The 26,136-nt window shown below is 50.4% G+C and overlaps 14 protein-coding genes across 14 annotated transcripts; 6 read left to right on the top strand and 8 right to left on the bottom strand.

The window, feature by feature from the left end:
* Positions 1 to 670: 670 nt before the first annotated feature.
* Positions 671 to 1,858, top strand: N7510_006919 (uncharacterized protein; the record flags this gene model as incomplete). Its single annotated transcript, XM_056978844.1, has 2 exons — positions 671 to 699; positions 748 to 1,858. 2 exons carry the CDS (start codon positions 671 to 673, stop codon positions 1,856 to 1,858), a joined length of 1,140 nt encoding a protein of 379 aa, XP_056831887.1.
* Positions 1,859 to 2,140: 282 nt separating this feature from the next.
* N7510_006918 (uncharacterized protein) lies at positions 2,141 to 4,166 on the bottom strand (the record flags this gene model as incomplete). Its single annotated transcript, XM_056978843.1, has 6 exons — positions 2,141 to 2,607; positions 2,662 to 2,757; positions 2,818 to 3,535; positions 3,590 to 3,739; positions 3,804 to 3,911; positions 3,999 to 4,166. 6 exons carry the CDS (start codon positions 4,164 to 4,166, stop codon positions 2,141 to 2,143), a joined length of 1,707 nt encoding a protein of 568 aa, XP_056831886.1.
* Positions 4,167 to 4,772: 606 nt separating this feature from the next.
* On the bottom strand, positions 4,773 to 5,657 carry N7510_006917 (SDR family NAD(P)-dependent oxidoreductase; the record flags this gene model as incomplete). Its single annotated transcript, XM_056978842.1, has 1 exon — positions 4,773 to 5,657. One exon carries the CDS (start codon positions 5,655 to 5,657, stop codon positions 4,773 to 4,775), a length of 885 nt encoding a protein of 294 aa, XP_056831885.1.
* Positions 5,658 to 5,931: 274 nt separating this feature from the next.
* On the top strand, positions 5,932 to 6,524 carry N7510_006916 (uncharacterized protein; the record flags this gene model as incomplete). Its single annotated transcript, XM_056978841.1, has 2 exons — positions 5,932 to 6,036; positions 6,105 to 6,524. The coding sequence occupies 2 exons, from the start codon at positions 5,932 to 5,934 to the stop codon at positions 6,522 to 6,524; spliced, it is 525 nt and encodes a 174-aa protein (XP_056831884.1).
* A 382-nt stretch (positions 6,525 to 6,906) lies between these two features.
* On the bottom strand, positions 6,907 to 8,711 carry N7510_006915 (uncharacterized protein; the record flags this gene model as incomplete). Its single annotated transcript, XM_056978840.1, has 2 exons — positions 6,907 to 8,411; positions 8,465 to 8,711. The coding sequence occupies 2 exons, from the start codon at positions 8,709 to 8,711 to the stop codon at positions 6,907 to 6,909; spliced, it is 1,752 nt and encodes a 583-aa protein (XP_056831883.1).
* A 916-nt stretch (positions 8,712 to 9,627) lies between these two features.
* On the top strand, positions 9,628 to 11,142 carry N7510_006914 (uncharacterized protein; the record flags this gene model as incomplete). Its single annotated transcript, XM_056978839.1, has 4 exons — positions 9,628 to 9,751; positions 9,816 to 10,126; positions 10,184 to 10,471; positions 10,519 to 11,142. The coding sequence occupies 4 exons, from the start codon at positions 9,628 to 9,630 to the stop codon at positions 11,140 to 11,142; spliced, it is 1,347 nt and encodes a 448-aa protein (XP_056831882.1).
* A 1,155-nt stretch (positions 11,143 to 12,297) lies between these two features.
* On the bottom strand, positions 12,298 to 13,269 carry N7510_006913 (DNA repair protein RAD10; the record flags this gene model as incomplete). Its single annotated transcript, XM_056978838.1, has 1 exon — positions 12,298 to 13,269. One exon carries the CDS (start codon positions 13,267 to 13,269, stop codon positions 12,298 to 12,300), a length of 972 nt encoding a protein of 323 aa, XP_056831881.1.
* A 164-nt stretch (positions 13,270 to 13,433) lies between these two features.
* On the top strand, positions 13,434 to 15,626 carry N7510_006912 (mRNA-binding ribosome biosynthesis protein NOP4; the record flags this gene model as incomplete). The annotated part of the gene is made up of 1 exon (XM_056978837.1): positions 13,434 to 15,626. The coding sequence occupies one exon, from the start codon at positions 13,434 to 13,436 to the stop codon at positions 15,624 to 15,626; it is 2,193 nt and encodes a 730-aa protein (XP_056831880.1).
* A 163-nt stretch (positions 15,627 to 15,789) lies between these two features.
* On the bottom strand, positions 15,790 to 16,302 carry N7510_006911 (putative progesterone binding protein; the record flags this gene model as incomplete). Its single annotated transcript, XM_056978836.1, has 3 exons — positions 15,790 to 15,968; positions 16,040 to 16,135; positions 16,194 to 16,302. 3 exons carry the CDS (start codon positions 16,300 to 16,302, stop codon positions 15,790 to 15,792), a joined length of 384 nt encoding a protein of 127 aa, XP_056831879.1.
* A 1,198-nt stretch (positions 16,303 to 17,500) lies between these two features.
* On the top strand, positions 17,501 to 19,957 carry N7510_006910 (putative general amino acid permease (Agp2); the record flags this gene model as incomplete). The annotated part of the gene is made up of 6 exons (XM_056978835.1): positions 17,501 to 17,742; positions 18,169 to 18,197; positions 18,388 to 18,610; positions 18,680 to 19,415; positions 19,481 to 19,857; positions 19,918 to 19,957. 6 exons carry the CDS (start codon positions 17,501 to 17,503, stop codon positions 19,955 to 19,957), a joined length of 1,647 nt encoding a protein of 548 aa, XP_056831878.1.
* Positions 19,958 to 20,197: 240 nt separating this feature from the next.
* Positions 20,198 to 20,776, bottom strand: N7510_006909 (uncharacterized protein; the record flags this gene model as incomplete). Its single annotated transcript, XM_056978834.1, has 1 exon — positions 20,198 to 20,776. One exon carries the CDS (start codon positions 20,774 to 20,776, stop codon positions 20,198 to 20,200), a length of 579 nt encoding a protein of 192 aa, XP_056831877.1.
* A 183-nt stretch (positions 20,777 to 20,959) lies between these two features.
* On the bottom strand, positions 20,960 to 21,400 carry N7510_006908 (uncharacterized protein; the record flags this gene model as incomplete). The annotated part of the gene is made up of 1 exon (XM_056978833.1): positions 20,960 to 21,400. One exon carries the CDS (start codon positions 21,398 to 21,400, stop codon positions 20,960 to 20,962), a length of 441 nt encoding a protein of 146 aa, XP_056831876.1.
* Positions 21,401 to 21,538: 138 nt separating this feature from the next.
* On the top strand, positions 21,539 to 23,152 carry N7510_006907 (uncharacterized protein; the record flags this gene model as incomplete). Its single annotated transcript, XM_056978832.1, has 1 exon — positions 21,539 to 23,152. The coding sequence occupies one exon, from the start codon at positions 21,539 to 21,541 to the stop codon at positions 23,150 to 23,152; it is 1,614 nt and encodes a 537-aa protein (XP_056831875.1).
* Positions 23,153 to 23,471: 319 nt separating this feature from the next.
* Positions 23,472 to 24,434, bottom strand: N7510_006906 (putative JmjC domain protein; the record flags this gene model as incomplete). The annotated part of the gene is made up of 2 exons (XM_056978831.1): positions 23,472 to 23,492; positions 23,544 to 24,434. The coding sequence occupies 2 exons, from the start codon at positions 24,432 to 24,434 to the stop codon at positions 23,472 to 23,474; spliced, it is 912 nt and encodes a 303-aa protein (XP_056831874.1).
* Between the last annotated feature and the right edge of the window lie 1,702 nt (positions 24,435 to 26,136).

Here is a 26,136-nt window from a genome sequence, read left to right as displayed (position 1 = left end):
TACAGAATAACCCAAATATAGCAGTAGAAGAATAGACAGAAAAGGCCAGCTACTGATAGTACAGGACTTTCATAAGCGGGACGGGAAAGTCGATTTTAGATATGGCAACCCGTTGGGCTTGAGCCCGACCCTCCGCACTGTGGGTCCGCCTTTAGTTCTCCCGTCTCCGTCTGGTGAGACCATTCAATCCTGAGGATCCTCTCGTGCTGACATGGAACCCTATGGAGATACTTCTGTGGCGATTCATGAATATAATGGAGGACTTCTCAGTAAGACAGCCCAAAACCAGCTTATGACTTAATCCTGGAATTTGCTAAATTAGAACAATATCTATTCAGACTAGAGCCTATTAGTAGACACTAAATTGAGGCACATTGCATAATTGAGAAAAAGGCGAGAAAAAAGAAGAAAAAAGAAGAAAAAAGAAACCCAACGGGCAAAAAATCATAGCTAAACTACTTTCTCCTTTCTCCTTTCTCTCCCCATAGTTGGGGCTCTCAGTAACCTTGTGGGGCTGCGATGTTGACGTAGTTAGCGCTTGGAACAAACTCGCGTCGGGCCAGATCGACCACTTTTTTGGCCCCGTTGGTTCGTTCATTCCTCTCTTCCGCAACACCCACACCCATTACTGTGAGATGAGGTAGGAATCGATTCCTCCTTGCTGCACGACATGGCCGGCATCGAGATCTCATTCAGCACGTAAGTAGTCAATCCCCCCGCACTGTCTGCCCTCTAACCCGCGTCCAGCATCAAACCGGTCCTCATCTTCTTCGGTCCGGTTATCATCACACGCCTTCTCAACGCCTACCGCACCCTGCGCGTATCCGTTTCAACCCGTCCTCCACCTCGCCCCCTCCCCGCTGCACCAGGTCGAGCATTGAACATCCTATTCGGCAGCATCGTCCTCTTCCTTCTTCTCAGCTTACCCTTCAATCCCCACGCCCCGGGTCCGAATGTCTTCGCTGCCACACGCTCGCGGATCAACACGCCGACGAATGTCATCTTCGATCGTCTCGCGCGGCTCCAGTTCAACGGCAAATTGAGCGATTTCGACGCCTTGCTCCAGACGAAGTTTACTTCCAACGATGCTCGCAAGATATATCTCACCTATGGCCCGGACGCCCTGGCCTCGTGCCAGTACTGCACGCTCGACAACCAAGTCACGTACCTACTCTACTACATCCCCTTCAATGTCCTGCTCCCGCACCTAGTACACCTCCTGATCCTGGGCGTGGCCACCTCCGCTCCCTTCGCGGGCCAGGAGTCTGCGCGCTGGCGCAACAAATTCACCATCACGGGTCTCGCCCTCTTTCTCTTTGACCTCTACGCAGTCTACTCCTACGATCCCATGCAAGCGGCCTCCGCCGCCGTACGAGCCGGCGTCAGTCCCCCAGCAAGCTTCTACAACAAAGTCACACTCCTCCGACCGCTAGTCTTCGCAGTCTGCGACTCAATCTGTGCAAGTATTATCTGGCTCTCGGCTACGCATCGCTTCTTCTTTAAGCCGCCGTCTCAGCCTGAGCAAGTCGACAATGCGATCACCGCTGCTTTGGCTGCGCTGACCAACGCAAACTCCAAACTTCATGGCTCCAATGTGACGCGCAATGCTGTCGTTCGTGACAAGGCGCTCAAGACTCGTGATGATGCGTACTGGCAGACCATTGTCTCGATGGAGAACCCGGCTCGAGCGCCTGGAGAGGGTAATGGGGGTATGACGATTGACAATATTTGGGAGGAAGAAGAGGTTGCGAGAGCTGTGTCGAGGACTATGGCGGGTCAGGGGGGTGTGGATGTTGCGCAGTTGGGAGTGAAGGCGAATGAGTTTGTGCGGGATATTACAGAAGGGTTGGATGGCTAAATGATGTAAGTAGTATATAGACGGTAAATAGAATTGGTGACATGATCGTGATATCTATGGAAATTTTGTCTGAATACTAACTGGGATATTTTGTAAACACTTACTACTAACTACTCTATTTCTCCGGAATCAGTACTGTTCGTATAGGTTATCTATGCTTGAACCCGGTCACGAAATAGAAATAAGAAGCTGATTGGTGGTTGTTTTATGATGCGTATTTCGTTAAGAGCGTATGTTAAATTCCTTTACTACTCAAAGACGAGCCGAGCCATTCTTCTGCATTCATTTACTTAGGCCCATCTGGTTCTTGCGAACTTCCGAGTCCTCCAAGGCCGATTCAATATGGTTATTCATCTTGCGCGCCACAGACTGCAAGGAACAAGCCACAAGAGCATTTGCCGCCACGACAACACAAACAGCAATCCAGACATACTTCCAGGAATACGCCACGGCCATTTGTTGCGCAACCTGGATCTTTGGGATCAATGCTGGAGTTACCCCAGGCACCAGGTTCAACGCATTGGGGTTAGAGCTAAGCAGGGCGCCCACAACTTCTGCAGTCAAGTTTCCTTTTCCTGCTGTAGCTAGAGCCTCTCCGACATTTTGACCGAGTGCAACACCAATCTTATTGTTGTACACTGCGGTAAATATTGTGATGCCAATCGTCCCACCCAAGGCGCGGCCTGAGATACTGATAGTACCTGCTGTCCCAAGAAGGAAGGATGGAACGGAAAGAGCCAGTGCAGTCACTAGAACGAGTTAACATTGCATGGTAAATCGTATGGGTTGCATTCGGGACATACCAGGAATCACAGTTGTCACAGCGGTGCCAATGCCAAAAAGAGCAGAGAATGCATATGCCCAACTCAGTCTACTAGAATTGATGAGAGCCATTAGACCTGTAGTGTTCAATATTAGCATCTGTAGATCTGTTCGTTGCTCGACGCTATAATCCTTACCGGTGAAAACACTGCACCAAAGAAGAGCGCCGACGAGCATGATTCGGTATGACTTGGTGTGAGCCATAATCCAGCCTGCTGGCAGACAACCAAATGCCGATGTCACAAGGAAAGGAGTAAGGACCTTTGCAATCTGGATAGGGTCTTGTGTGAACATATCTGCAATCTGCTGGGCGTAAAGAACATTGACGCCAAGAAGAAGCATTCCGTCCACAACGCAGACGAACAGGAGGATGGGGAAATTGCGAGACTGAAATAGCCGGTGATCGAATATACCTTCGGAAGTGACGAAAACTTCATATAGACCGAATCCTACTAACCCTGCGCAGCCGACAACCAAGGTCCCAATAATGCGACCTGATGACCAAGGATAGGTAGTGCCACCCCATGTCAAACCAATGATGAGAGAAGCAATTGAGCCTGTGAAAAGAAATATGCCAAAATAGTCCACCCGGTAGAGCAAATCCTTGAGGCGGCTTTGCTGGCGACGAAGACTCGGCGGGGGTGGATGGTAGAAGAAAGCAACTAACACAGCGGACGTGCCATACACAAAGGCATTCAAATAGTACGACCACCTCCATGTCTGATATTTCACAAAGGCGCCGGCTCCCATAGTGCCGGCAATGACGGCGCAACTGGCAAAGGCCTGAGAGAAGCCCGTAGCCCATGGCCGGAGTTTATTTGGCGTCACCTCCTGAGCGGCTGGGATTCCCATTATCTGGATAACTCAGTCAAAAAAGATCGAACGAGCGTAAAACTTTTTAAAACTCACACAACCAGCGTTTGCCATGCCAGTAAGGACGTTGCCTACGATTACAACCGATGTTCGATGAGCTGATCCTGAAATCGTGGAGCCCACCACTCCCAGCAAACTGGCGACGACGATGAACCATTTCTTGCCAAACTTGTCACTGAGGGAGCCCTATGTGAGGATTATACGTAACTTAGCACTCCACCAGCAGAGAATATTGAGCGAAGTGGCTTACCAAGACGGGTCCAAAGGCCAAGGTAACGAGAAGATTCGAATTCGCGATCCAGGACGCAAGTGCTGCATCTCCCAAACTCTCCAACTGGAATCGGATGATCGTATTTGTCTAGGGGATTGTCAGTTTATCAATTTTCCTTTTGCTCTCCGTTCTGCAAATCAGATTCATAGATCCTGGCTCTCAGGGTAAACCTACTGTATTTGAAATGGCAGCGCATGTGTTTGAAACGGAAAGCGCCAGAATGGCCATCAATGTCCTCCACTTGATTTCATAAGTTGTAAGAGGCTCTTCCTCTACCACGAGTCCTTGTTGGCCATTTAAAGTGATCTCATCGTGGACCACATCTGCTTTAACTTCATCCATGATCAAAAAGTAGGATGAGGCAAGATCAGGAGAAAGCGTAAGTAGACAATAAGTCCGATGGAGTGGAAATCACAATCATCTATTTATTCTTCTCCGCACATACCGGGGCTTAGCTTATATACCGCGCTAGCATGGGCACGGTACCCCAGGTCACGGCTTCCCCGGCTTTGAATTCTGATGGGGCGGGTTTTCTCTACCTCAATCCTGCACGGGCCCACTGACAGGGAGTCGGATATTCCGAAACCCTATTCCACTTGCCGGAGAAGCGGGAACCAACGACGAAGAAAGCGGATTCTCTTCGGCAATTTCATCTAAAATCAAATCAAAGTTTGACATAGCTGTCACATGGCCACTGCAGAAAAAAGAGAAGTTTGAGTAAGTTCAGCTCACCAATAGACAAGCAGATAGGATGAGCATTGCTTGCTCAATTACTCTGTCCTGCTCATATCATTCTCTAATCCATAGGAGACAATTATTCCAATAATTGCATTCAACAACTGTTTCTACCGAAACAACAATTTGCAAGGCGAGGCATTTTCACTATAACCAGGAGCCCCAACGTCTACGTATGTATCTACTCAATGAATAATTATTGCAAATACACTTTCAATCCCTGGCGCTGATAGCAGCCATTTGTTCCTCAACATCTCGAGTACAGTCAACATACTTGCCCTTCATGGCTTCCCCTTTTCCAGCACACAACCACACACAAGTCCATGCAGGAAGATTTCCAGAGTAGTGCGGTCTCTTGGCTCCCATTTTCTCCATATGCTCAATGACATACGGGGCCTCTCGCTTCGTTTTCTCGGGAAATGCCGTCTCGTGGAGCTTGGTATCGACTTCCCCAGGATGAATGCTGAACACGCTGATCCCATTGGAAATACTAGACTCGATCTGCTGTACCTGGTCCAGTTCCAACTGAAGCGTTCCCGCAAAACGCGTAATAGCGGTCTTGGAGCAGTTGTAACTTGTCGTCCATGGTAGATCCATCGTGGCCGCCCGAGATGAGGTGTAGATTATCGTACCCGTGTTGCGTGCCCGCATCGATGGGAGAACCAGCCGAGTCAGTTCCACTGGAGCTCGAACGTTCAGCTCCATCATCTTCCACCAGCTGTCGGGATCGGTAAGGTGGAAAGGCTGAAAGGTGTTGGATCCGGCATTGCCGATGAGAATGTCGATTTGCCCGAGTTCGGTTTGTACGCGCTGAACCAAATGCTCCTGATCCTGTCGGGACAGCACATCTGCGACAATCGCAACGGTTTTCACCGAGCCCAATTGCAGGATCTCTTCCTTTGTTGACTCCACTTCACTCGCGGTGCGTCCAGTGATGGCCACATTGGCTCCAGCCTTCGCCAATGCCAAAGCTATCTCCCGACCGATTCCTCTGCCAGACCCCGTCACCAGCGCATTTTTGCCTCTCAGAGATCCCGCCAAAATGCTGGGGTCTATTGGTGGGTAGATATCCGTTCGTAGAGAGAATGGGGACTGCATCATAAGGGAGGGTTTGCAGGGCGTAAGAGCTAATGAGAAAGAGATAATAAAGAAGAAGTAAAAAAAGAAAAGAAAAGCTCATCCGGCAATTAATATTACTCTTTTTCCCGCATTACCCCCCATCAATCTACTGAGCTTCCCCGCAAGCCATCGAGTCGGATATCCCGAGTTTCCCGCATTATGTCTCCTTTCACTCATCAGAAGCAGTGGATATAAGGACAATTCCCAGATAATTTCACAGTCCTTCGCTATTTTCATATAACATCGTTTCACCATGTCGGGGGATTTCGATATCTATATTCCAGACAACCTGTCATTTCAGGACTACATTGCCATCGTCCAGACGGCACGAGTCTGGGCCGATGGATATGATCGCAAGGTATGGGGACGCCAGAGCAGCTTATCTTATTGTTTTCTTGCCTAACATTGCATTCTTCTCTTGTGCAGAGCTTCCCCCGCCTTATCGCTGCTCTTGCCCCGGAAGTCATTGTCGACTACACATTGATTGTCGCTGAATGGGGAGAAAAGGCATATACTGCCCATGAATTTGCGACAGAATGGTTGTCAGCTGAGCATCTGGGCTTAAAGCCGTTGGCCACACAACATCTCCTCGCTCAACCGTATTTCAAGTCTGTGAAGGCGGATGAGATTGTGGTGGAATGGCAACAGCTGGCTAGTCACGGTCGCCGCGGGAATGAACGTCTAGATACATCGGGGACAATCACGGAGACCAGTGATGGCCGCAGCTATATGGAACACCGGTTTGTTAGAGTTGGTGGCAAGTGGAAGATTGCGCGTATTACGCCGTCACTGATTTATCAGACGGGAGATTTCATGCGTATTCGTCGACCAGAGGGGGGTGATTGAATTTGCTCACAAAAAAATAGAAATTGTATGTGAATTGTGACAGAGTATTTGAGCTGCTAGCTCTGGCATGCCTCCTACAAGATGTATACAATGTGGAGATATTTGGAGAACGTGTAATACGATGGTAATTGTTTCACGGCGTGTTTAAGAGTGATATTAGTTCTATAGTGACACCTGAACCAATTTGTTATATTGTCCATAGATACGACTTCTAGATTGTCTGTCTTTTTTAGATTGATAAGTTCGTCATTGCGTCCTCATCAGTTGAGAGAGTAAATGCAATTCTGTAACCGAAGAAGGTCTTTGGAGTGAAATATACCAAGCTACCGTCCGACGCCAAACCGTCCTGTTAAACATGAACTGCTCATGTGAGATACTCCCACTAGTTGCTCATGTAGTCATATAACAGACGATTTCTTACATGCATCGCGTTGTCAACACTCCCCACAATTGAGGCCCCCTCTGTTCCCTCAAACCCAGAGACATAAAACAATCTTGGCACCATCTCACGACGTCCCGGATTGTATCCCTGATCTATGACAGGCACGGCATTCGGCCAGAACTGCCGATGAGACCACCGCACATCAGGATCACCGTTTATGCAGCCTAATACCGCCCCAAGTGATCCTTCAAGTGGCTCTTCATTTGCAGACATGATTTCGGCGAGCTTGGCGGCGAACTCATCGCGCAGGTCCGGCGGCAATTCACCGAAGAGCATATCACCCTTCACGGGAAAGCAAGTCTGGTCTGGGAATGTGATGTCTTCGCGCGCGGTTCCGTTCTTCCTTAGCAGGGTTGCGATGTCATCGTCGGAAAGTGGCTGCTCGGAGACGACTCGGTAGAGATTTTCATATTCAGGCATGCAGCCATTCTGGTAGACCCAGTCCTGTCGGCTAAGGGATACGAAGGGCGGAGCAGAAGAAGAGGCGCGCTGCTGATCCTGTGGTTCGAAACGCCAGATTGTATCAGGGACCGTCTCCTGAGAAGAGAGACTGAATGTTGCCGGATCCAAGCCCCTTCGGGATATGAAATGCGTGACATGTAGTGACTTGTATGCGACTTCGTCTGGAATCGCTGCGGCTGGTAGTGGAGGGTCGATCTCAAAATTCGCCTGGTGGAAAGGAGCAGCAATGACCACGGCGTCGAAGCTTTCGACATGCGTAGAATGGTTGTGCAACCAATGCACATCGAAGGTGAGATCTTCATGTCGTTGAATTCGCGTCACGGTCGAGTTGAGCTTTAGCCTGGAGTCAGCCATTCGCACCATTCGTCTTAGAAAGCGCTCGGTAGAGTGGAATTCTTTCTGTGGATTCACAGGGAACCCCCAGGTCTTTGCAAATTGACGCAGAACATCCTTATTAGGACCTAGGTGAGGCCACGACCCTCTCCGAACATACCATTTTAACGATATTTGGAGATCTTCGAGATCAAAGATATCCTCAGTTTTCCACGGTAGATAATCCACCCGGTCCTGATAGTTCGCGAGGGTCTCAAAGTTCAACCGGGCCTCGTCGGTCTCACTTAGTCTGAGATAGTATTCCAGGGCCTGATAGTTCGGCAGGGCCTGGAAGTTTGCTCGGGCTTCGTCGACCTCACTGCGTGTGAAATTCTGTCCATCATTCCAGATACTCACGAGGGCCAGAGGATCCTTGCCCTGAAAGGCGAGACCGACTTCAGCTCCCACATCACTAGCTTGTTTGATTATGTGGTCAAGGGTAGAGAATGTGCCTCCGCCGGTCTCGACGAAGCCAGAGCTGGCTTTGTCGTAACTGGAGACAGTGTGGATACGACCGCCGAGACGCGGCTCGCGCTCAAAAATCGTTACTTGTGGTGGAAGACCATCTTCGTCGCTGAAGGCATGTGCGATAGATATGCCGCCAATGCCGGCTCCTAAATCATAGATTAGTGTTTTGCGTGCAATGGAAGAGACACGACCTTACCGATAATGGCCAGTCTTCTCGGGTGATATACTCTCAGCGATCCGTTCGCATTTGCATAAAATGGTTCTTCGAAGAGCGTAGTATCATGCTCGCCGAACATCCGCGCCACCCGTAGATCCTTTGACCGAAAACCATTGCGGTAGATGTCTAGTGGCACGCTACCGGACAAGGCTACTATGGGAAGAAGGACAGCGCAGAAAATATAGAACGCCGGGAGATAGAACTGGATGGGACTGCCACGTGCCATTTTTGTGTTCATGGCGGGCATTTGTTTCTTGGATATCACCTACGCATTCATTTAGATGTATATATATTCTTCCCTATTTTGTGACTCAAAAGGGTCAGGACACTTGTCAACTTCAAACGAGGTCTGTAGATCTATTGGCGAGTCATGTTGGGTACAATTATTAGTTATCATTACCCTCACGATTTTCTAGGGGTGTGACTGTGAGAAGACCCTTCCGCGAGAACGGTGAATCTGATGGGAGTGATATAAAATCAATAGATCCAATAGACAAGAAAAACACAAAATAAAAAAAACAAAATAAAAAATGCTCACACTCGGATTCGAACCGAGGATCTCATCATTACTAGTGATGCGCTTTACCAACTAAGCCATGCGAGCGAATTGTTGAAAAGCCTTTTCAACCTAATTATATCAATCTATTCTCTCGATCAGCCCTCGGCGCTCTCGATTCGACGTCACCGCCAACAATATTACTATGAGGATTCCCAACAACATGTGACTGTTTACACTGTTTGTCTTGTCACGGACCACGAGAGGCGGTGAAGCATAGATCGGCATCACCAGGTCAGGTCTATAGCCCCCCCTCTCTCTCTCTCTCTGGTTTCACTTTCTCTCTCCAACTGCTACTACACTGGATTCTGGCAATCCTTGATCTCCCCGTGGTCCTCCTTGTCTCTCGTTCTTCCCGGAAACTAGGACCAGTGTGTGTGCGTGTGTGTGTTCATCCCTGTCCCATCCCGCCTCGTTTTCTTCAGGTACCAGGGACCGACCGCGCGGTGGATCCGCTGATGAGGCAGTTCCAAGACCCAGTCCCATCCTCAGTTTAATTATTCCCACCTCGACTCTTCTCGCCTCGTTTCACCCACCTCAACCCTTGCTGGCACTCCCACCGGCAATTTTTTCCTGTCACATCGCAATGGCCAAAGAGACGAGTGCGCCGTCGCAGTCCGTGTCCGACCTTAATGCCTGCGTTTCCCCCTCTGGTGCCCGGCCCGTCAAGGTGACATCGTTCCGAGAGTGGATGGTCGCCAGTCAAATTGGTAGGGAGAATGGCAATGTCTGTCAAAAATTGGTGGTTCGCTAATCATTGAGGGTTCTTTGCAGGAATCTCTCTGACCACCTTGGCGACCCTGCTGGCTTTGCACAATCTCTACCCATCGCTCCGCCCGTACACCCAACCCTTCTTCGAGCTCTCCTACTACGTTCCCAGCAAGGGCCAATATGTGCAGGGCTGGGACGACATCTACTTCGTCGCCAGCGGCATCATCGCATTCACCGCTATCCGCGCCATCGCGATCGAATGGATCCTCCAACCGCTGGCTCGGTATGCGGGACTGAAGCGAAAGGCGTCCGTCCGATTCGCCGAGCAGGCCTGGCTGTTCATGTATGACGGCTTTTTCTGGTCGCTAGGAATGGTTCGTCTTGACCGCTCGAGAGGTAGTGGTTTATGCAAACTAACGGTTTTCACGTAGTACCTGTGGAAGAACTCCTCCTACTGGCTTGACTACAGCGCCATCTGGAGTGAATGGCCTCAGCGTGCCCTGCCGGGCTTGAATAAGTGGTATCTCTTGGTGCAGCTGTCTTTCTGGATCCAGCAGATTATGGTTATCCACCTCGAAGCACGTCGCAAGGACCACTACCAGATGTTGACCCATCATGTGGTTACCAGTGCGCTCCTGAGCTCGGCCTATATCTATCGCTTCTATAACGTGTCCAATGTTGTGCTGTGTCTGATGGATATTGTGGATTTTTTGCTGCCGGTACGTCCATTGCGCCTCAAGTGAAGCTCCCTGCTGACGCTCGACAGGCGGCCAAAATCCTCAAATACTTCAAGTTCGAATTCGCCTGCAACGTCGCTTTCGGCATCTTAATGGTGGCATGGTTCATCACTCGACACATTTTCTACCCCATCCTCTGCTGGTCGATTTATAAGAATGTGCCCGCCAAGATGTCCTACGGCTGCTACTCGGGCTCCACGGCCGAGATGATCTCCGCCGACGGCTACCCCGATGCATTCGCATACATGTTCGCCCCATACCAGGACCTGAACAACCCAATCTGCATGAATCGCACAATCAAGTGGATTTTCCTCTCCTTCCTTCTGTTCCTGCAAGGATTGTCAATAGTCTGGTTCAGCATGATCGTCCGCGTCGCCGTCAATGTGCTCCGTACTGGTAATGCTGAAGACAGCCGCAGCGACGACGAGGAGGAAGACGAAATTCAAGTGGGTGATGAGATCGTCTCCAACGGGGTGCTACTCAAAGATAGTGTCTCCACTACCCCTGTCCTTAGCGATGGCTCTTCTGGTCTGGACCACCGCCGGTCCAATGGCGCCACAGCGGTCCGAGCCCGTGGCCGCGGCCGAGTTCCATTCGATCAGAGCGACCGCAGAGCACTACTGGGCCGGATCGGGTGCGACAAACCGACTTAGATTGGACTCGTTGCTGGCGTTTCCTACTTCTTCCTTTTCCATCCATCTTCGTGTTCGTATTTACTGGCATGCCGTGATGACGTCCGTCTGTTGATTCTGTTGTGCTTTCTGATGCCTCCTTTTCCGACAGGAAGGAAGTCCCGCGGATGAAATGACGTGCTTGACTAATGATGATGATCAGCGATATCCAATCCTCCCTTTTCAAGAGTGGTTGTTTCTCCGTCATCTGATTTCTGTGTTTATTGTTCGCGTTGCCTAGTTTTTGGAGGTCTTTGAGTTGTTATTTGCACGTTTATCCGTTTTCTGCCAGATCTGACTAGAGACAAATACCCAACGGATGCATTTGATTTTTTATTTTTGTGTACAATAGTCTGTTTCTGCCCTTAGGATATAGGGGAGGTTTGCAAAGGGGCTTAAAAGTATCTTTTCAAGTTATTCCTGCCTCTGAAATTGTAAAATAGTGCCGCTTCTCCCGCAGCTGTTTTGGACTTTCCTCACGTCTTCAGACGCTCACTTGTGTACGAGTGAGGATCAACAGTATTGACCAAATTGGTGCCGAGTGCGGACGAAACTATACCTTCACAAGTAAACAATACTCCCAAAACGCAGGGAAAATAGTATGATTTTTCTATTTAAACACATCAGTGTCTAGCTATGGCTGTAAATGAGTATACTGGAACATTTATGAAAAGTAGAGGGCTAATGAATAGGAGGATAAAAAGCAGCATCTTATTCCATTGCGTAAGATGGTTTCTACGACTGGTGGGGGACGGGCTAGACTTCAGATGACTGAAACAGTATACTATCCCTTCGTCAATATCCACCTTGCGTAAACAATACAATTCTGACGGGGTGTCATTTGATTCTGGTAAGCCAGGATCGTGAAGAGTTGAAACATCCACGGCTGGGTGGATCGGACCATGAGCTGAGGCCACGAACAGCCATGGACTAGCAAAATGTTACGCTTCCAGTGCGCATGTTGATACATGAGCGGAGACCAGGAACAGGGCCATTCTAGTCCTGGTAAGAATAGCTCATCCCAACCAGCACAGGCGATAGTTCATGAGCCGCAGAGCTGTCTCCCATTTAACCCGTCTGGAATTCTTGTCGAAAGACAAAGATAATCGATAGATGGCGCAGGACAGCATTCAAATTTCAGCCACCACCTTCTCGAAGTTTCGCCAGTGCTGCCGTGATGCCCTCGCTCATTTCCTCGGGTTGCTGTGCTTCCTTCTCAGCACCAGTAGCCTTAGCAGCTGCTTCTGCTGCAGCGGTTTTGCGACTCTCCTCTAAGACTGCACGGAGCATTTCTTCATCCTCATCATACACATCCCCTCCCCGTGATTCCTCCACAAGCCGAGAGGGTCGAGCGGGTATCCTTGTCTTTGGTGTCGTCGATCTCTTCGCCGTCTCTGTTCGGAAGTCTTCTCTGACTGCACTACACCATTGCTGGACCTTCTTTTCTCCCCATCCCGGCACAGCACTGATCTGCTCCGGCTGTGCATTGACGGCATTCTGCAAACTGCCAAAGGTAGAGATCAAACTCGCCGCGTCGGATTTGTTAATACTTCTCGGGGTAGTGACAAATTCCACGAGAGACTCTTTGTAGGACTGTGCTTGCTGGGTGCGGATAGCAGTCGGCTGTGCATTTTCTGAGGACTTGAATAGCTCCAGGTAATGCGCGGCTTCCGGGGCTGACCAGCAAAGCATCAGCGTGAGATTATTGATAATTGATGTCTTAGACAATTCCTTAAGGCTGTCTTCGTGATTGGGGATGTCGACCATAATCAGAAGCAGTCGGAGCTGGTACTTCCCAGCCAGCAGCCGCACCCGGGAGTATACGTACTCGGGGTGCAGACGGTGGTATTTCAGAGAGAGGAACAAGGCACAGGTTGTCGCGCCGACCACATAGTCGGCAGGAATATCGGCATATTCCCAGGGCAGGAGTTTGATGTGGCTCAGGATTGGGTTTCCTTTCTGGCGCGTGGAGACGAGAATCGAGGAGGGACCAGATCGGTTGGCGAGGACTTGTGGTTTGGGTTGTTGGACTTTGGGTGGGAGTGTATTTGGAGTCGAGGGATTTGAGCCAGAGGAGGCAATGGCCTCCTTATCTGCGTCGCTGTCCATGGTGATTTGGACCGTCTCAAACACTCCAGTACAGAATAGTCAGGACGCGCCTGAGCTACGTAATCTGCCCTACTTATCGGTCGGGCTGTTCACCGCCCTCTGGGGCTTTTCACTTTTCTGCCGCGAATTTTTCTGCTCGCAACAAAAAACCCATGCCAACCAAAATGGGCGAACCCAGCAAGAAAAGACGTCTGTCAGGCGATGCAGACGCCGAATCCAAAATGGAAGTCGACACAAATGACATCGCTGAACCCAAAACCTCCCAGAAGACCAAGCGCACGCTCTTCGTTCGATCGCTTCCTGCCTCAGCTACCACGGAGAGTCTAGTCGAGCATTTCTCCCAGTCATACGTGATCAAGCATGCGATTGTCGTCAGTGATCGGGAGACCAAGCAGTCCAAGGGGTATGGTTTCGTCACGTTCGCCGACCTCGAGGATGCGCAAAGCGCTCTGGAGGAACTGAACGGGTCCGTGTTTGACGGGAAGAAAATTCGAGTTGATTACGCCGAGTCTCGCCACCGTGAGATCGATGAGAAGATTGGAAAGAGTGTCCCGACTGCCGCGGCGCTCAAGTCCAAGCAAGAGAGAGAGGAGCAGAGAGGGCAGGGCCCGCCGCCCAAGCTGATCGTGCGCAACCTGCCGTGGAGTATCAAGGAGCCCGATGACCTAGCTGTTCTCTTTCGGAGCTTTGGGAAGGTCAAACATGCAACGCTCCCTAAGAAAGGGGATAAGCTGGCTGGTTTTGGCTTTGTTATTCTGAGAGGCAAGAAGAACGCTGAGAAGGCGCTCCAGGCTGTCAATGGGAAAGAGGTGGATGGACGCGCACTGGCTGTTGATTGGGCTGTTGAAAAGGAAGTGTGGGAGAAGACAAAGGAGGAGGATGAGGAAGAAGACGGAGAGGAAGAGAAGGGCGACGCAGACTTGGACATGGAAGATGCAGAAGCTGCCTCTGATGACGTCTCCGAGGATGAAGATTCGGAGGAAGATGATGACGAAGATCTAGACGACCTCGAGGATTTGGACAATGAAGACGACGAGGAAGATGTGGAGGATGACCGAAATGCTTCAACTATCTTCCTGCGCAATCTACCCTTCACTGCCACAGACGATTCCCTCTACGAACATTTCGCTCAATTCGGCCCGCTACGATACGCGCGAGTTGTCCTCGACTACGAAACCGAACGACCCCGAGGCACAGGGTTTGTCTGTTTCTGGAAACCCGAGGATGCTACATCTTGCATTCGCGAAGCCCCTAGAAACCCCGACACAATGGCCGCGAAAAAGGACAAGTCCAACCAAGCCACCAAGCATTCTGTTCTCCAAAATGAGAATTCCGACCCCAGCGGACGCTACACAATGGACGGCCGGGTCCTCCAAGTCGCTCGCGCCGTGAGCAAGACCGAAGCCGGGAAGCTCGAAGAGGAAGGAGTATCACGCCGCCTCGTGCGAGACAAGGACAAGCGCCGACTCTACCTCCTATCCGAAGGAACGATCCCGTCCGACTCGCCGCTCTACAAGAAGCTCTCCCCGTCCGAGATCAAAATGCGCGAAGAGAGCTTCAAGCAGCGTCAAAACTTCATCAAGAAGAACCCAGCCCTCCACATCAGCCTGACCCGTCTTGCCATCCGGAACATCCCGCGCTATGTCACGTCCAAGGACCTGAAACAACTTGCCCGGCAGGCCGTCGTCGGATTCGCCACAGATGTCAAGAAGGGTATCCGCCAGTCTCTTTCCAAGGAGGAACAGCAACGCTCGCGGGATACGATGAAGGAGCTGGAGACTATACGGAAACAGAAGAAAGCCGGTATCGTGCGCCAGGCCAAGGTTGTCTTTGAGACCCGCGATGGGTCCAAGGTGACTGAGAAGAGCGGCGGCGGGCGGAGCCGCGGGTACGGATTCATCGAGTACTACACGCACCGTCACGCATTGATGGGTCTGCGCTGGCTGAACTGCCACATGGTCGAGCCTCCCGCGCAGCCCGCGAAGTCCACAAAGCCCACCAAGTCCGGCAAGGCTGCCCAGCCGGCGCCAGTCGAGGAGATTAAAGAGGACAAGAAAAAGCGGTTGATTGTGGAATTTGCCATTGAGAACGCCCAGGTCGTCAAGCGGCGGAACGAGCGCGAATTGCAGCAAAAGGCTCGTGCCGACAGCAAGACGGATTACAAGCAAAAGTCCAAGGATGGCGACGACAACAACAAGAACCAATCCGACAATGCCGAGGGCAGGAAGAGAAAGAGGGGCAAGGACGAGGATGGTAAAGACGAGCATGACGCGGAGGAGGAGAACAAGCTTGCCAAGCGCAACCGGATCATTTCGAGGAAGCGCATGCAGCGCAAATCGCGCAAGGGGAAGGCCTGAAGAAGGAAGGAAAGAAAGAAAATCTGTATAGACCTTTTTGTTCGTAAATACCACTATGTGTGTCAAAATGTGATTGTTTCAAGAAACCGATGATAGGATAAGGGTTTTCCAAACGGCGGGTATAGTTTAGCTGATGAGTGGATAGATATGTAACAAGGAATGATCAAGTATTCTTCGCGCCCTCCACCTTGCCAACGATGTTATACCGCTTGCTGAAGAAAGTAAACCACTCATCCAGCACGGTCTTCTCCTTATCGTCGAGATCATACCACTCGGGAACGCAGTCCTCCGGTTTGAGCGACGAGCTCGCCAGCGCGCGCGAGGGGTCCTTACCCGCGAAGACTGGAATAACAACATCCCATAATTAGCACCTAATCCTCAACTTCACTTTTTTCTGATGTCAAGCAACATACCGCGATATTGACCGGAGGAACCATACGCCGCGTTCCGGCTCACGTCAAAGACAACCCCCTTGATAGCGACGTATGTCGGACGGTTCGGATCCGTGCCTAATTGCACCCAATTCATGAATTAGTGGTCGAAGACAGTAGGTGTGCGGGTAGGTACCGTCGCATTTGGCGAGCTCCTCTTGCGATATGAGGTCGTCTTTCGGCGGGTCCAGCTGGACAGGGATTTTGGGGGAGAAGCGCTTGGGCTCGGGCTCGTGTTCGACCATTTTGGAGAGGAATGGGGGAGACAATTGATCCTTAGGGTGGTTAAGGTGGATGGTTCGTCGTGGGGGAAGGAAGAAGAAAGTGGGGGTTCGGCATTGATTACGTTTGCTGGGCAGTGACTGGCCGAGGTAGATGTAGATACAACTCTTCAGTTCAACAAGATATAGATATAGATATTGGAGTTTATTACCTAGGTAGGTAATGGCTATGGTAGCATTGATGTAGCTCTCTGTAACCACTGATATAATTATTATCATGCAGTATTGTTCATCTTTGGAGTATGTAGGCAGATGATGACGTCAAGCAGACAGTACATAACCAGTCAGATGACCATCTCTTCCTCTACATCTACATCTACTGCACTGTACTGTAGCAACTCGTTCCAAGTAGCCATGTCATTCCCCAATCCACGAACAGACTCCAGTTTGGCCTCCGGAACAGCCCCAGACCAAAGGCGGGATTCTACTCAGTCAGAGATCAAGCACCATCTCTACTTCGAAGACAACGACTCCTTCTTCCCACCCACCTGGCTCGGGAAAGAACCGCCCTCTCGAAGAGAGTCAGAGAGCAGTGTGAGCCATGACTCAGAACGGAGGCATGATGAGGGCAGTGGGAAAATTGAGCGTGGATGGACCAGCGAGGAATGATCCTGATCACGGGCATGAGTCGGGTGAATTTGCCCATTCCATTCATTCCTAGCCAACATTCTATCTTATCTCTCTTTCCCCCCTTTGAGAGCCTGGGCTCATCGTTATAATTCCCTCACTCGTGATGAATACGAGGGATTTCTTTTTTTCATTCTCTGTTCTAGTGGAATACCAAAGGATCTCGTCCCGACAAGGTATTCGACACGCCTGAAGGGCCTCCCTGTGTGGATACCGGCACCCCCTAACCCGCTCTTATTCGTCCTCGAGTCATCCCCGGCCCGGCCTGTCTTTTTTGCCTCGGCGGAGGCCGAATACTCCACGCCGTTCGGAGTGCGAGATAATAAGATTGGTCCTCACGCGCTCAGTATGCCAAGCAATTCGGCCAAGCAAAACTGGAGGCAACCTGGTCGGGAGGGACGAAAAATTCTCACTACTATCCCCTCCTTCCATCCTGTTTCCTTTTAATTTCTTTCTATGCTCTTTTTCTTTTCTTTGTTGGTTGGTTGATTGATCGATCATGTCGAATTCACTTCCTTCGGAGCCCGTCTCCCATATGCCGATGACGGCGGCTATCATGCGCACTGAGTCCACACTACAAGCCGATCCCGAGGCCAAGCCGACTGAAATTGTTGGCAAGGAGGTTGAGTTAGTGGAGAAAGATCTATCATCGCTGGATCACCGGGATATGTCGATCGATGGCGGATCTATGAAACCTACCTACGACCATACCCACCGCAAGCTTAAGCCTCGCCATCTCCAGTTGATCGGTATTGGAGGGACTATTGGGACGGTGCTGTACGTTCAGATCGGGTCCGGTCTGCGAACAAGCGGACCGGCGAGTTTGTTCTTGGGATTTTCTATTTGGTTAGTGGTTTTTTTTTCTCAGTTGACTTGTGTTGTTTCAACCCTTTCCCTATATATACGACATCGCTTGGATGGTAAGTACCTGCAAACTATAGCGACAGATATCGATCGACAAAAGATCAAATTACTGCATTCAACATCTTTGAAGACAAGAGACGTAGAAGACGTCACTAGGTCAACCCTTACCAGTCGCTCATCACCACCAGCCCACAACCCCAAGGGTCGGTATTCATCGACAAATCCATACCATGCCACCGGACACACATCAATCTAGTTCTTTTGCCTACCTATCTACCTGCCCCTTCACATCTGTCCCGCTTACGGTCTAGTCCGGACTCTTATACTGTGGCTTTCTAGGAGCGCCGTGATCCTGATCATCACCGTCTGTACGAGCCACCCCGTGATCAAACCATCAACCCTAGCATCTCTACATCTGCCTCACAAACAATCTCCCTTCACATATTTCAAAAGCGCAACCGTCCAGTCCAGTCTATTCCACCGCACTACCTCTTTTCTTTTCCCAACGCACCAATTTCCTATGCCATGTCTGATGTACTAAACGTATAACACAACTAGGTCTCGCAGAAATGGTCACCTACCTCCCCATCTCCTCGCCATTCATCCGCTTCGCAGGCCGCTACGTCGACGAAGCTTTAGGCGTGGCAGCCGGGTACAACTTCTTCATCTTCGAAGCCACTCTAGTCCCCTTTGAAATCGTCGCCGTCAGCATCATTCTCAGGTACTGGACCAGCGCCATCCCGGTCGCTGCGACGAATGTCATCGTGCTTATTCTCTACTCGTATGTCATATCACTACCCTCTATACAAAATACCCTATATAAGACAACTAACAGATAGCAAAATGAAAGCATACTAAACGCGTTCGCCGTAAAGTGGTACGGCGAAGCCGAATTCTGGCTCGCCCTCGGCAAAGTCCTGCTCAGCACGGGACTGATCTTCTACACGTTCATTGTGATGCTGGGCGGGAACCCGCTCGGCGATCGGTTCGGGTTCCGGTACTGGAACGAGCCCGGTGCGTTTGCGGAGTACTATAAGCACGACAATCTGGGCAAGTTCCTCGGCTTTCTGTCTGCGCTTATCACGGCCAGTTTCACCATTGCCGGACCGGACTATATCTCCATGGCAGCTGGCGAAACAGTGAACCCGCGCGCCGTGCTGCCGAAGGCATATAATGGTGTTTTCTATCGACTCACGACGTTCTTCGTGCTCGGCGTTCTGTGCGTGGGTATCTTGGTCCCCTACAATGATAAGACGATGGCTGCTGCTTTTGACAACGGCAAGCCTGGCGCTGCAGCGTCGCCGTATGTCATTTCCATGGATCGGTTGGGTATTCCCGTCCTGCCGCATATTGTCAACGCGGTGATTCTCACGGCGTCATTCAGCGCAGGCAATAGTTATGTTTATTGTGCGAGTCGCAGTTTATATGGACTAGCGCTGGAGCGCAAGGCACCTCGGTTCCTGACCAAGTGCACTAGTAGCGGCGTACCGATTTACTGCGTTGCCGCTGTGCTACTGATCGCCCTCCTCAGCTTTCTGCAGGTCTCCAATGACTCCGCGGTTGTGCTGAACTGGTTCGTCAATCTGGTACGTTCTCCTTTTCCACTGCTTCAAAATATATTACAAAGGAAATATCCTAAGTGTTGTCCTAGGTAACCGCCTCGCAACTAATCAACTTCTCCGTAATAACATTCACCTACATCCGCTTCAAAAAAGCCCTCGACGCACAGGGCATCTCGCGTGATACACTCCCCTACCGCAGCTGGTACCAGCCTTACATTGCATGGATAGCCTTCTGCTGCACGGCAGTTATGGCTTTTGTCGGCGGATACCCCGTCTTCCTGCCGGGCAACTGGTCTATTCCGACCTTCCTCTTTTCCTATACGATGATTGGTGTTTTCCCCGTTCTGTACTTTGGGTGGAAGGTCTTTCACAACACCAAGTTCCTCAAGCCTGAGGAGGTGGATCTTGTTTCGGGCGTTGAGGCGATTGAGGAGTATACGAGAAATTTCGTGCCGGTGCCTCCAAGGTAAGCAATCTTTGGTGGGCTGTTTTGTTTTGAGGGATTTGGCTGACTGTTGGTTGGTAGAAATGCGGCTCATAAGTTTTTCAATAAGCTCTTTGAATAGATGATAGGTATTGTCGAGAAATATATCTTTTGTCTATCGGCTGCTCGGTTAGCACTGCCTTCCCAGTGAAGGTGGTCTTACATTCAAATCGGAAAGTAATACCCATTATGGCTTCCAAGGAACCTTATTATTACACATCATTGGTGTCCAAGCGTATCTCATTAATATCTAACTGTACAAAACTAAACCCTACCATACCCAACATGCACCCACCACCCTTTTGTAGTCTATAGTGATCCATCACTCCCCACCTTGTTCAGCAGCCCTCAACACCTCAAGCCGCTGCTTATTTCTCTTCCCCAAAATTCGCAACGTATTCTTCTTCTCAATCTCGGTCATATGGTCCCAATTGCTAATGCGCGACAGCGTTCCATCCGTGTTCACAACCATCGGGCCTAGGTGGTCAAGCGTAACAGTGGAGCCAGAATCGTCGTTTAGGCTGAGTCGTTGTTGTTGTCCTTCTCCCTTTTCATTATTCCCGTTGCTGGGGCTGGATGGGAGGTAGAGGTGTTCGCCTGTACTATCCGCTTGCGCTTGTTCTTGTGTTTGTTCCTCTGGCTTTGTCTCACTTGGTGGATTGCTCGTGTTCGGGTCTGAGTCTGGAGTGGCCATTGTATGTGCTCCGCGAATGAGATCTGGTTGTCTGAAGACCGGGCTGCACTGCGGGAAGAGGAGGGTGTGCAGCTGCGCGGCGGGCGCGATGAGGTGTCGCAAGGCAGTTCCTGGGTTGGCGCTGGGACAGCTGGCGAGTGAGGCCCGGGTGAGGAGTGGGTTGAGAAAGAGGAGCGAGGCGCGGTATGCAGTACGCGAGACCTGCATTTGGGCTGGTAGTGGAGATGTGTCAACGGGAAGTTCTTTTTTTGTGGCTGGGGGTGGATCGTCGATCGTTGATTCTAGAATGGGTAGCTTTCCCGGTTTCCTCTTTCTGCCACGCTAATCCCAATGTGAATGTGCCATATACAACGTGTCGACCAAAGGTACTCTTCCACGATTCCCTACTTACTACAAGGTGGCTGCCATATCGTGGGCCCTTATATCGAATATTACTGCAGACGATGGCGTTGTGACTCGTTTCGTACTCGAACAGGGCACGAGGTTGCGGTTGCCCGGCCATCGTCGTCGGATCGACCAGGCTCGTCCCACCGACCTACGATCATGTAGTGGAATCGGAACCAGGTCGGGGGGCTCAGGGGGAATCGACGGCGCGTGGCTGATCGTTCGTCCGTGCAGGGGCCCCCGGATTGGAACCCCAGTGAGACGGACCAGAGGGGGGAGGGATTCTCCCTGCCTGAGAGAGCTGGAGGGAAGCCGATCCATCACATCCTCGACGATCCCGTTCCCGTATAGATCGATCGGGGGCCAATGGCCGACCGTTTCCGCGCCGCGCCCCACCGGAGAACAGAGCACTATGATCTCTGCGGCTGTGACAAGACGTGATCCCATGCCCGTATTCTCACTAAGCTCGTATTATGGTGGTGTCTCTGAACACAGCCCCACCATTCTACAGCATTACATCTACGATGGCCCTGGCTATATCATGATCTACGACCGAAGCATATCCAACCCTCCACGGACGCAATCATGACTACCGCGAATTCCTCGATTAGCTGGCTCCAGGCGTTCTCACTCCTCCCTCCCCTCGCTCTGAATACCATGCTTCAACCCGTCGGTCGTGTCCTTGGATCCTCTGCATTCAATAGCGTCTGGCTTCGAGCGTCGCCTATTGTATGTGCCCTCGATACTCTGGCGCTCATCCTTCGGCTCCTAGCATACTGTACATTCCTCCATGCTACACTGCGCCAAGGGCTGCTTATTATCGGCAAGGACCGTTTTGACGAACTTGAGCCCGATTATATTAGTCGAAAGGCACCGGTAACGACGACATTACGCCTTCTTGGGTTATTTCTCAGCTTATTAGCGCCGACATATATAGTCGGTAGGTGGGGGAAAATCAGATGGACAATGGCTTGGGTATGGATGTATTTTGCTTCATACATCGTCTTGGAGATTGCATTGCAAATTGCGAGACGTGAACTTGCCAAACCGCAGTATACTGCTAAGGATTTCGAATTGGAATCTTTGGGAGAAGCGGATGACGATGAAACATCGCTCGCGGGGAGCACTGAAGAAGTCCAAGAGGATGAATTGAACAATCAGGTCAATTCTATGAAAATGAAAGCCCAAGTCGAATTGGAAGAATCAGCGGGCGCGAAGTACACACCGGGCACCACGAGCAGTGAGGTGGGGAGCATAAATGATGACATTGATGGCCACACGATCCACCAGATGGATTTCCTGGAATCACCAAGCACTGAGCACCTGCTAGGCAAAACGAGTGATGAAGGCCAACGTATACAAGGTGATGGTGACTCTACCCCCGCCCCAGTGGAGACTGCCGAGTCTGAGAATAGGACTGGCTCTTCTGACCCAGAGGCTGCAAAGGAGTATAGTGGCAGCAGATACAAGGATCCATTCACATCTCCACGGTTGGCATCATTAAAACATTTCTTCAATTATTGTGACGTGATATTATTGAGATGGGGCTGTCTACTCAATGCAATATTCGTCTACTGGGCTTTTCTCGACCTCATCCAGCCCCCTCTACATACGTACATTCTCTCCTCTACCGGCTGGGGTATCGCAATATTCTTTCTCAAGCTTCCCTTCATATTTGCTGCCATGTTCTTCATAATGGTCGCATCTTACTCAATCGCACAAGGCTTCCTTTCCGGTATTGCTGCCCTAGCTAGGTTCGTGTGGCGATTCCTACCTACCTTTATCCAGGAACGACACGCATCAACACCAGTGCTTATGGTCTCTATTGCTGTGGTCGGTGTTGGGTTCTACGGAGCGATTTTTGGTGCGTTCTTCTTAATAGCGCCTCTGATGCTTGGAGAGTTTATGCAGTGGCTTTATAGTTTGCTAACTGTGGAGGCTGTGGTCCTCCTCATCTTTTACTCTATCTGTTTCGGTCTCTATCTCTTGCTCAAGATCGCTGCTGAGATAACACCGGATATGAGAGGGAGATTTCAGTATTCTGGGTACTTGGGAGAAAATGGAGTCGTCCTGGTGACTTGTGTTATAATCACCTTCACGGTGTCGATCCTGTGGTATCGATTCCGGTTTCCTTCATCTGCACAGTGGGTGCAAAATTGGCGCGAGGCTCTCGTTTATAACACGACTATGACCATATGACTTGATAAAGCCTTTCAATATTCAATGTATGATGACTGACGAATGTATTCTCACCAAGAAGACAATTCATCACGGTCATGTGTTATTGACCTAGCTGTTTCCGTAGTTAAAAATCAAGGAGCCTAGCAAGATGTTATGAATGGGTTGAGTCTGTCAACTTGTACCGAGAACTGGGACAGAGATATCCGTTCGTTCTCGGAAGATACTACATGTAATAATATAAGTACATACTTGTAGTGATAAGTACGGTTCAACCGTTATAAAATTTGGAATCCGATGATATTTACATTTGTTGTACAAGTCTATCGTTATTACTCCATCATCGAAACCACCAATTCACCTGCAACAAGTCAGTAAACTCCAGACAACCAGCTCAACCGCCATCACTCACCGAAGCAGTAACACCCTCGCCGATGCCTTTGATGCTATGCCACCACCCTTTGGGAATAAACAGGCCATCGCCCGCACCAAGTAACGCCTCATACCCATTCTCCGCAGGTGTGTCCCAAACCATATGATCCAGCAACGCCCGCTCTCTACCCTGCATCATCTCCTCTCCCCGAAACGCCGCTGCCTCCCGGTTACCACTCTTCCCCAGCTCCCGTCTCACACTCCCAAACAGAGCCTGCCCTTCCACAGGAGGGAGCAGTCTCACAACTTTCTGTCCCGCCAGCTGGACAAAGAGATTCGGGTTGGGATCGCGGTGTAGTGGGGTGTATGTAGGCGGATATCCAATCCACAGGTTTGTATCGTACACATCGCCCCTGCCAGCCTGCGCCACGATGTCGGGCGTAGGCAGATCCTGGCACAGGGTCGGAGGGAGATCGAGGAGCTGGCATTGGGCGAGATAGAGGCGCGTCGATTGCTGAGATTCCTCGGCAATCTGGAGCCAGTCTAGGAAGAGGGAGAGAGGTGCGTGGAAGTGTCGGAAGCTCAGCTCGTCGGTTGTCTCGGTGGGTTGCTCGGTCAGTTCGAGCGGCACGACCGCTTCGGCGCCATGGTTGCGCAGGTATTCCGTGTTTAGACGAGATAGACCTTGTTCGCTCGGATCGAACCAGCGAGTCCTCGCGGGCAGGGATTGGAAGTGCGAGCGTGGGAGGATGCCTGGTTGCTCGGGGATGAAGCTTGTTTGGCGGAACGTGTTGACGCTGCCATCGTGGAGGACGTCGAGGGGGCGGTATGGTCGGATCGTGGATGTAGAGAAATGGCGATAATAAGAGTTATGAGAGAGTCGAGGGTTGACTCGGCTGAATCGAAACATGGGCCATTGTTGGGGGTTCATCAGAGAGGCGTTGAAGGATGAAAGAAAAGCGACTCGAGTGGATCCCGGGGAAACCGCTGATCCCGGCTTCGTCATTCGCGTCTCCGATTAACTATGCTCGTTTGTAGCTATTTTTGTTTGCATTTATTTTCAGGAGTACAGTCCGTCTCGAAACTGGTGTCACCACCTACACTCTTTCATCGTTTTTCGAACTGTAATGCCGGCCAGCTAGTCTATGTTGGTGTGTATTGCTTCTTACGTAGATTACTTCCTACTTGTCAGTTATGTATAGCTTGTAAAGTCAAAACATCTGACACCTCCATATCCCACCTCCAAAACAGCCGCCCGAGGGAGGGGAGCTTAACAATCAATCACCAGTGGTGTACCAAGATGGCCCCAAACCTAGCTCCCTCGAAGCATGAGCTTATCTACGACATGATCTACAGTGGGGATATCGCAGATGGCGCAGGCTGCTGGCTGCAGCAAGAGAACCATCTTGAGAATCTCCTCCAATATACGGATGTTTGGCAGCATCAAAGCACCGCCTAATAAAGGTGGACGACCCCGTAGCAGAACTTCTCCTGAAAGATACACACCAGCCAAACATAAGAAGCTGGAGTGGGCCTAGACTCTGGCCAGTTCTCTCTTCCTCTCCAGCTCCCCTGTCCCAGTGACAGGGCTTACTTCTGCACCAGACAGCACAAACGGCAATTTCAATACTTTACTCGACTTGACTGTAGACAAGCTTAAACTGAAATAAGAAACATTCTGCGATCTTCGCTCAAAAAGCGTGGTTTCTACTATACACATCGATCATCTCTCTGATGTGAGCTTGAAGACCCCTTTGAACTCCATGTACAAAGCCCCTTGTTGTCGCTGCAGATCTAATTCATGGAATAGCTACCTGAAGCCTTCGTATATTGCTTTCTGATTAAGTATTCTGTGCTCAGGCACCATAAGGGACATACTGTGCCCAGTAGAACGGAGATGATCGAACAGAATGACCGAGCTCGGTGAGGATAGGCTTTACGCACTCCCGCCAAAGCCACGCTAAAAATTGGCGGTATGATTTATTCTTCATGCCACGTTCACCAGGCGAAGTCAACTCCTGTTCGACCCAACTCTGCGCTTGGACCGCACCAAATCGAAGAAGAAAGAATCAGGCTAAATCCGGATGCAGAGATGATGACAGCATCACTTCGTAGATTAGTGACATTTAACACGATAATATTGCCGTCTTTAGAAGCCTTCTGCATTTGCTCTGCAGTCAGACCCTGTTGAAAGGAGCCGAAGTCTGCAAGATGTCGTGCTATCTTGCGAACTTTGTTTTTATTTTTGTGGGTTTTTGTAACAAGATATCGAAGCCTATGAGATCCCCTTGAGTTGAGCGCTTGTAGAAGTCTCGTGCATTAGCCCCCGGAGTTTATCAAGGGATAACGGCTTGATCAAGTAATCATTGACCCCTGCCTTTAAGGCTGCTTCTCGTGTGTCATTCGAAGCAACAGCTGTTACAGCCGTAATGAAGGAAGGACTGAGGCCTTTGTGTCTCTCGTATTCGCGTATCTTTTTTGTTGCAACCAGTCCATCCATTACGGGCATTGATATATCTGGCATGGTCGATAAGCTATTCAAAGTAAAGAAGTCTTGGGGAGTATTTGCGGCTTACCCATCAAAACGAAATCATATCGTCGATTGGTACTCGTATAATTTTCAAGGGCCATTA

The sequence above is a fragment of the Penicillium lagena genome, assembly GCF_028827675.1.
Source record: "Penicillium lagena strain IBT 129212 chromosome Unknown utg000005l_segment0_segment0, whole genome shotgun sequence".
NCBI lineage: Eukaryota > Fungi > Ascomycota > Eurotiomycetes > Eurotiales > Aspergillaceae > Penicillium > Penicillium lagena.
Note: the sequence above shows the minus strand (reverse complement) of the source record. Positions and strands in the feature narration are given on the sequence as shown.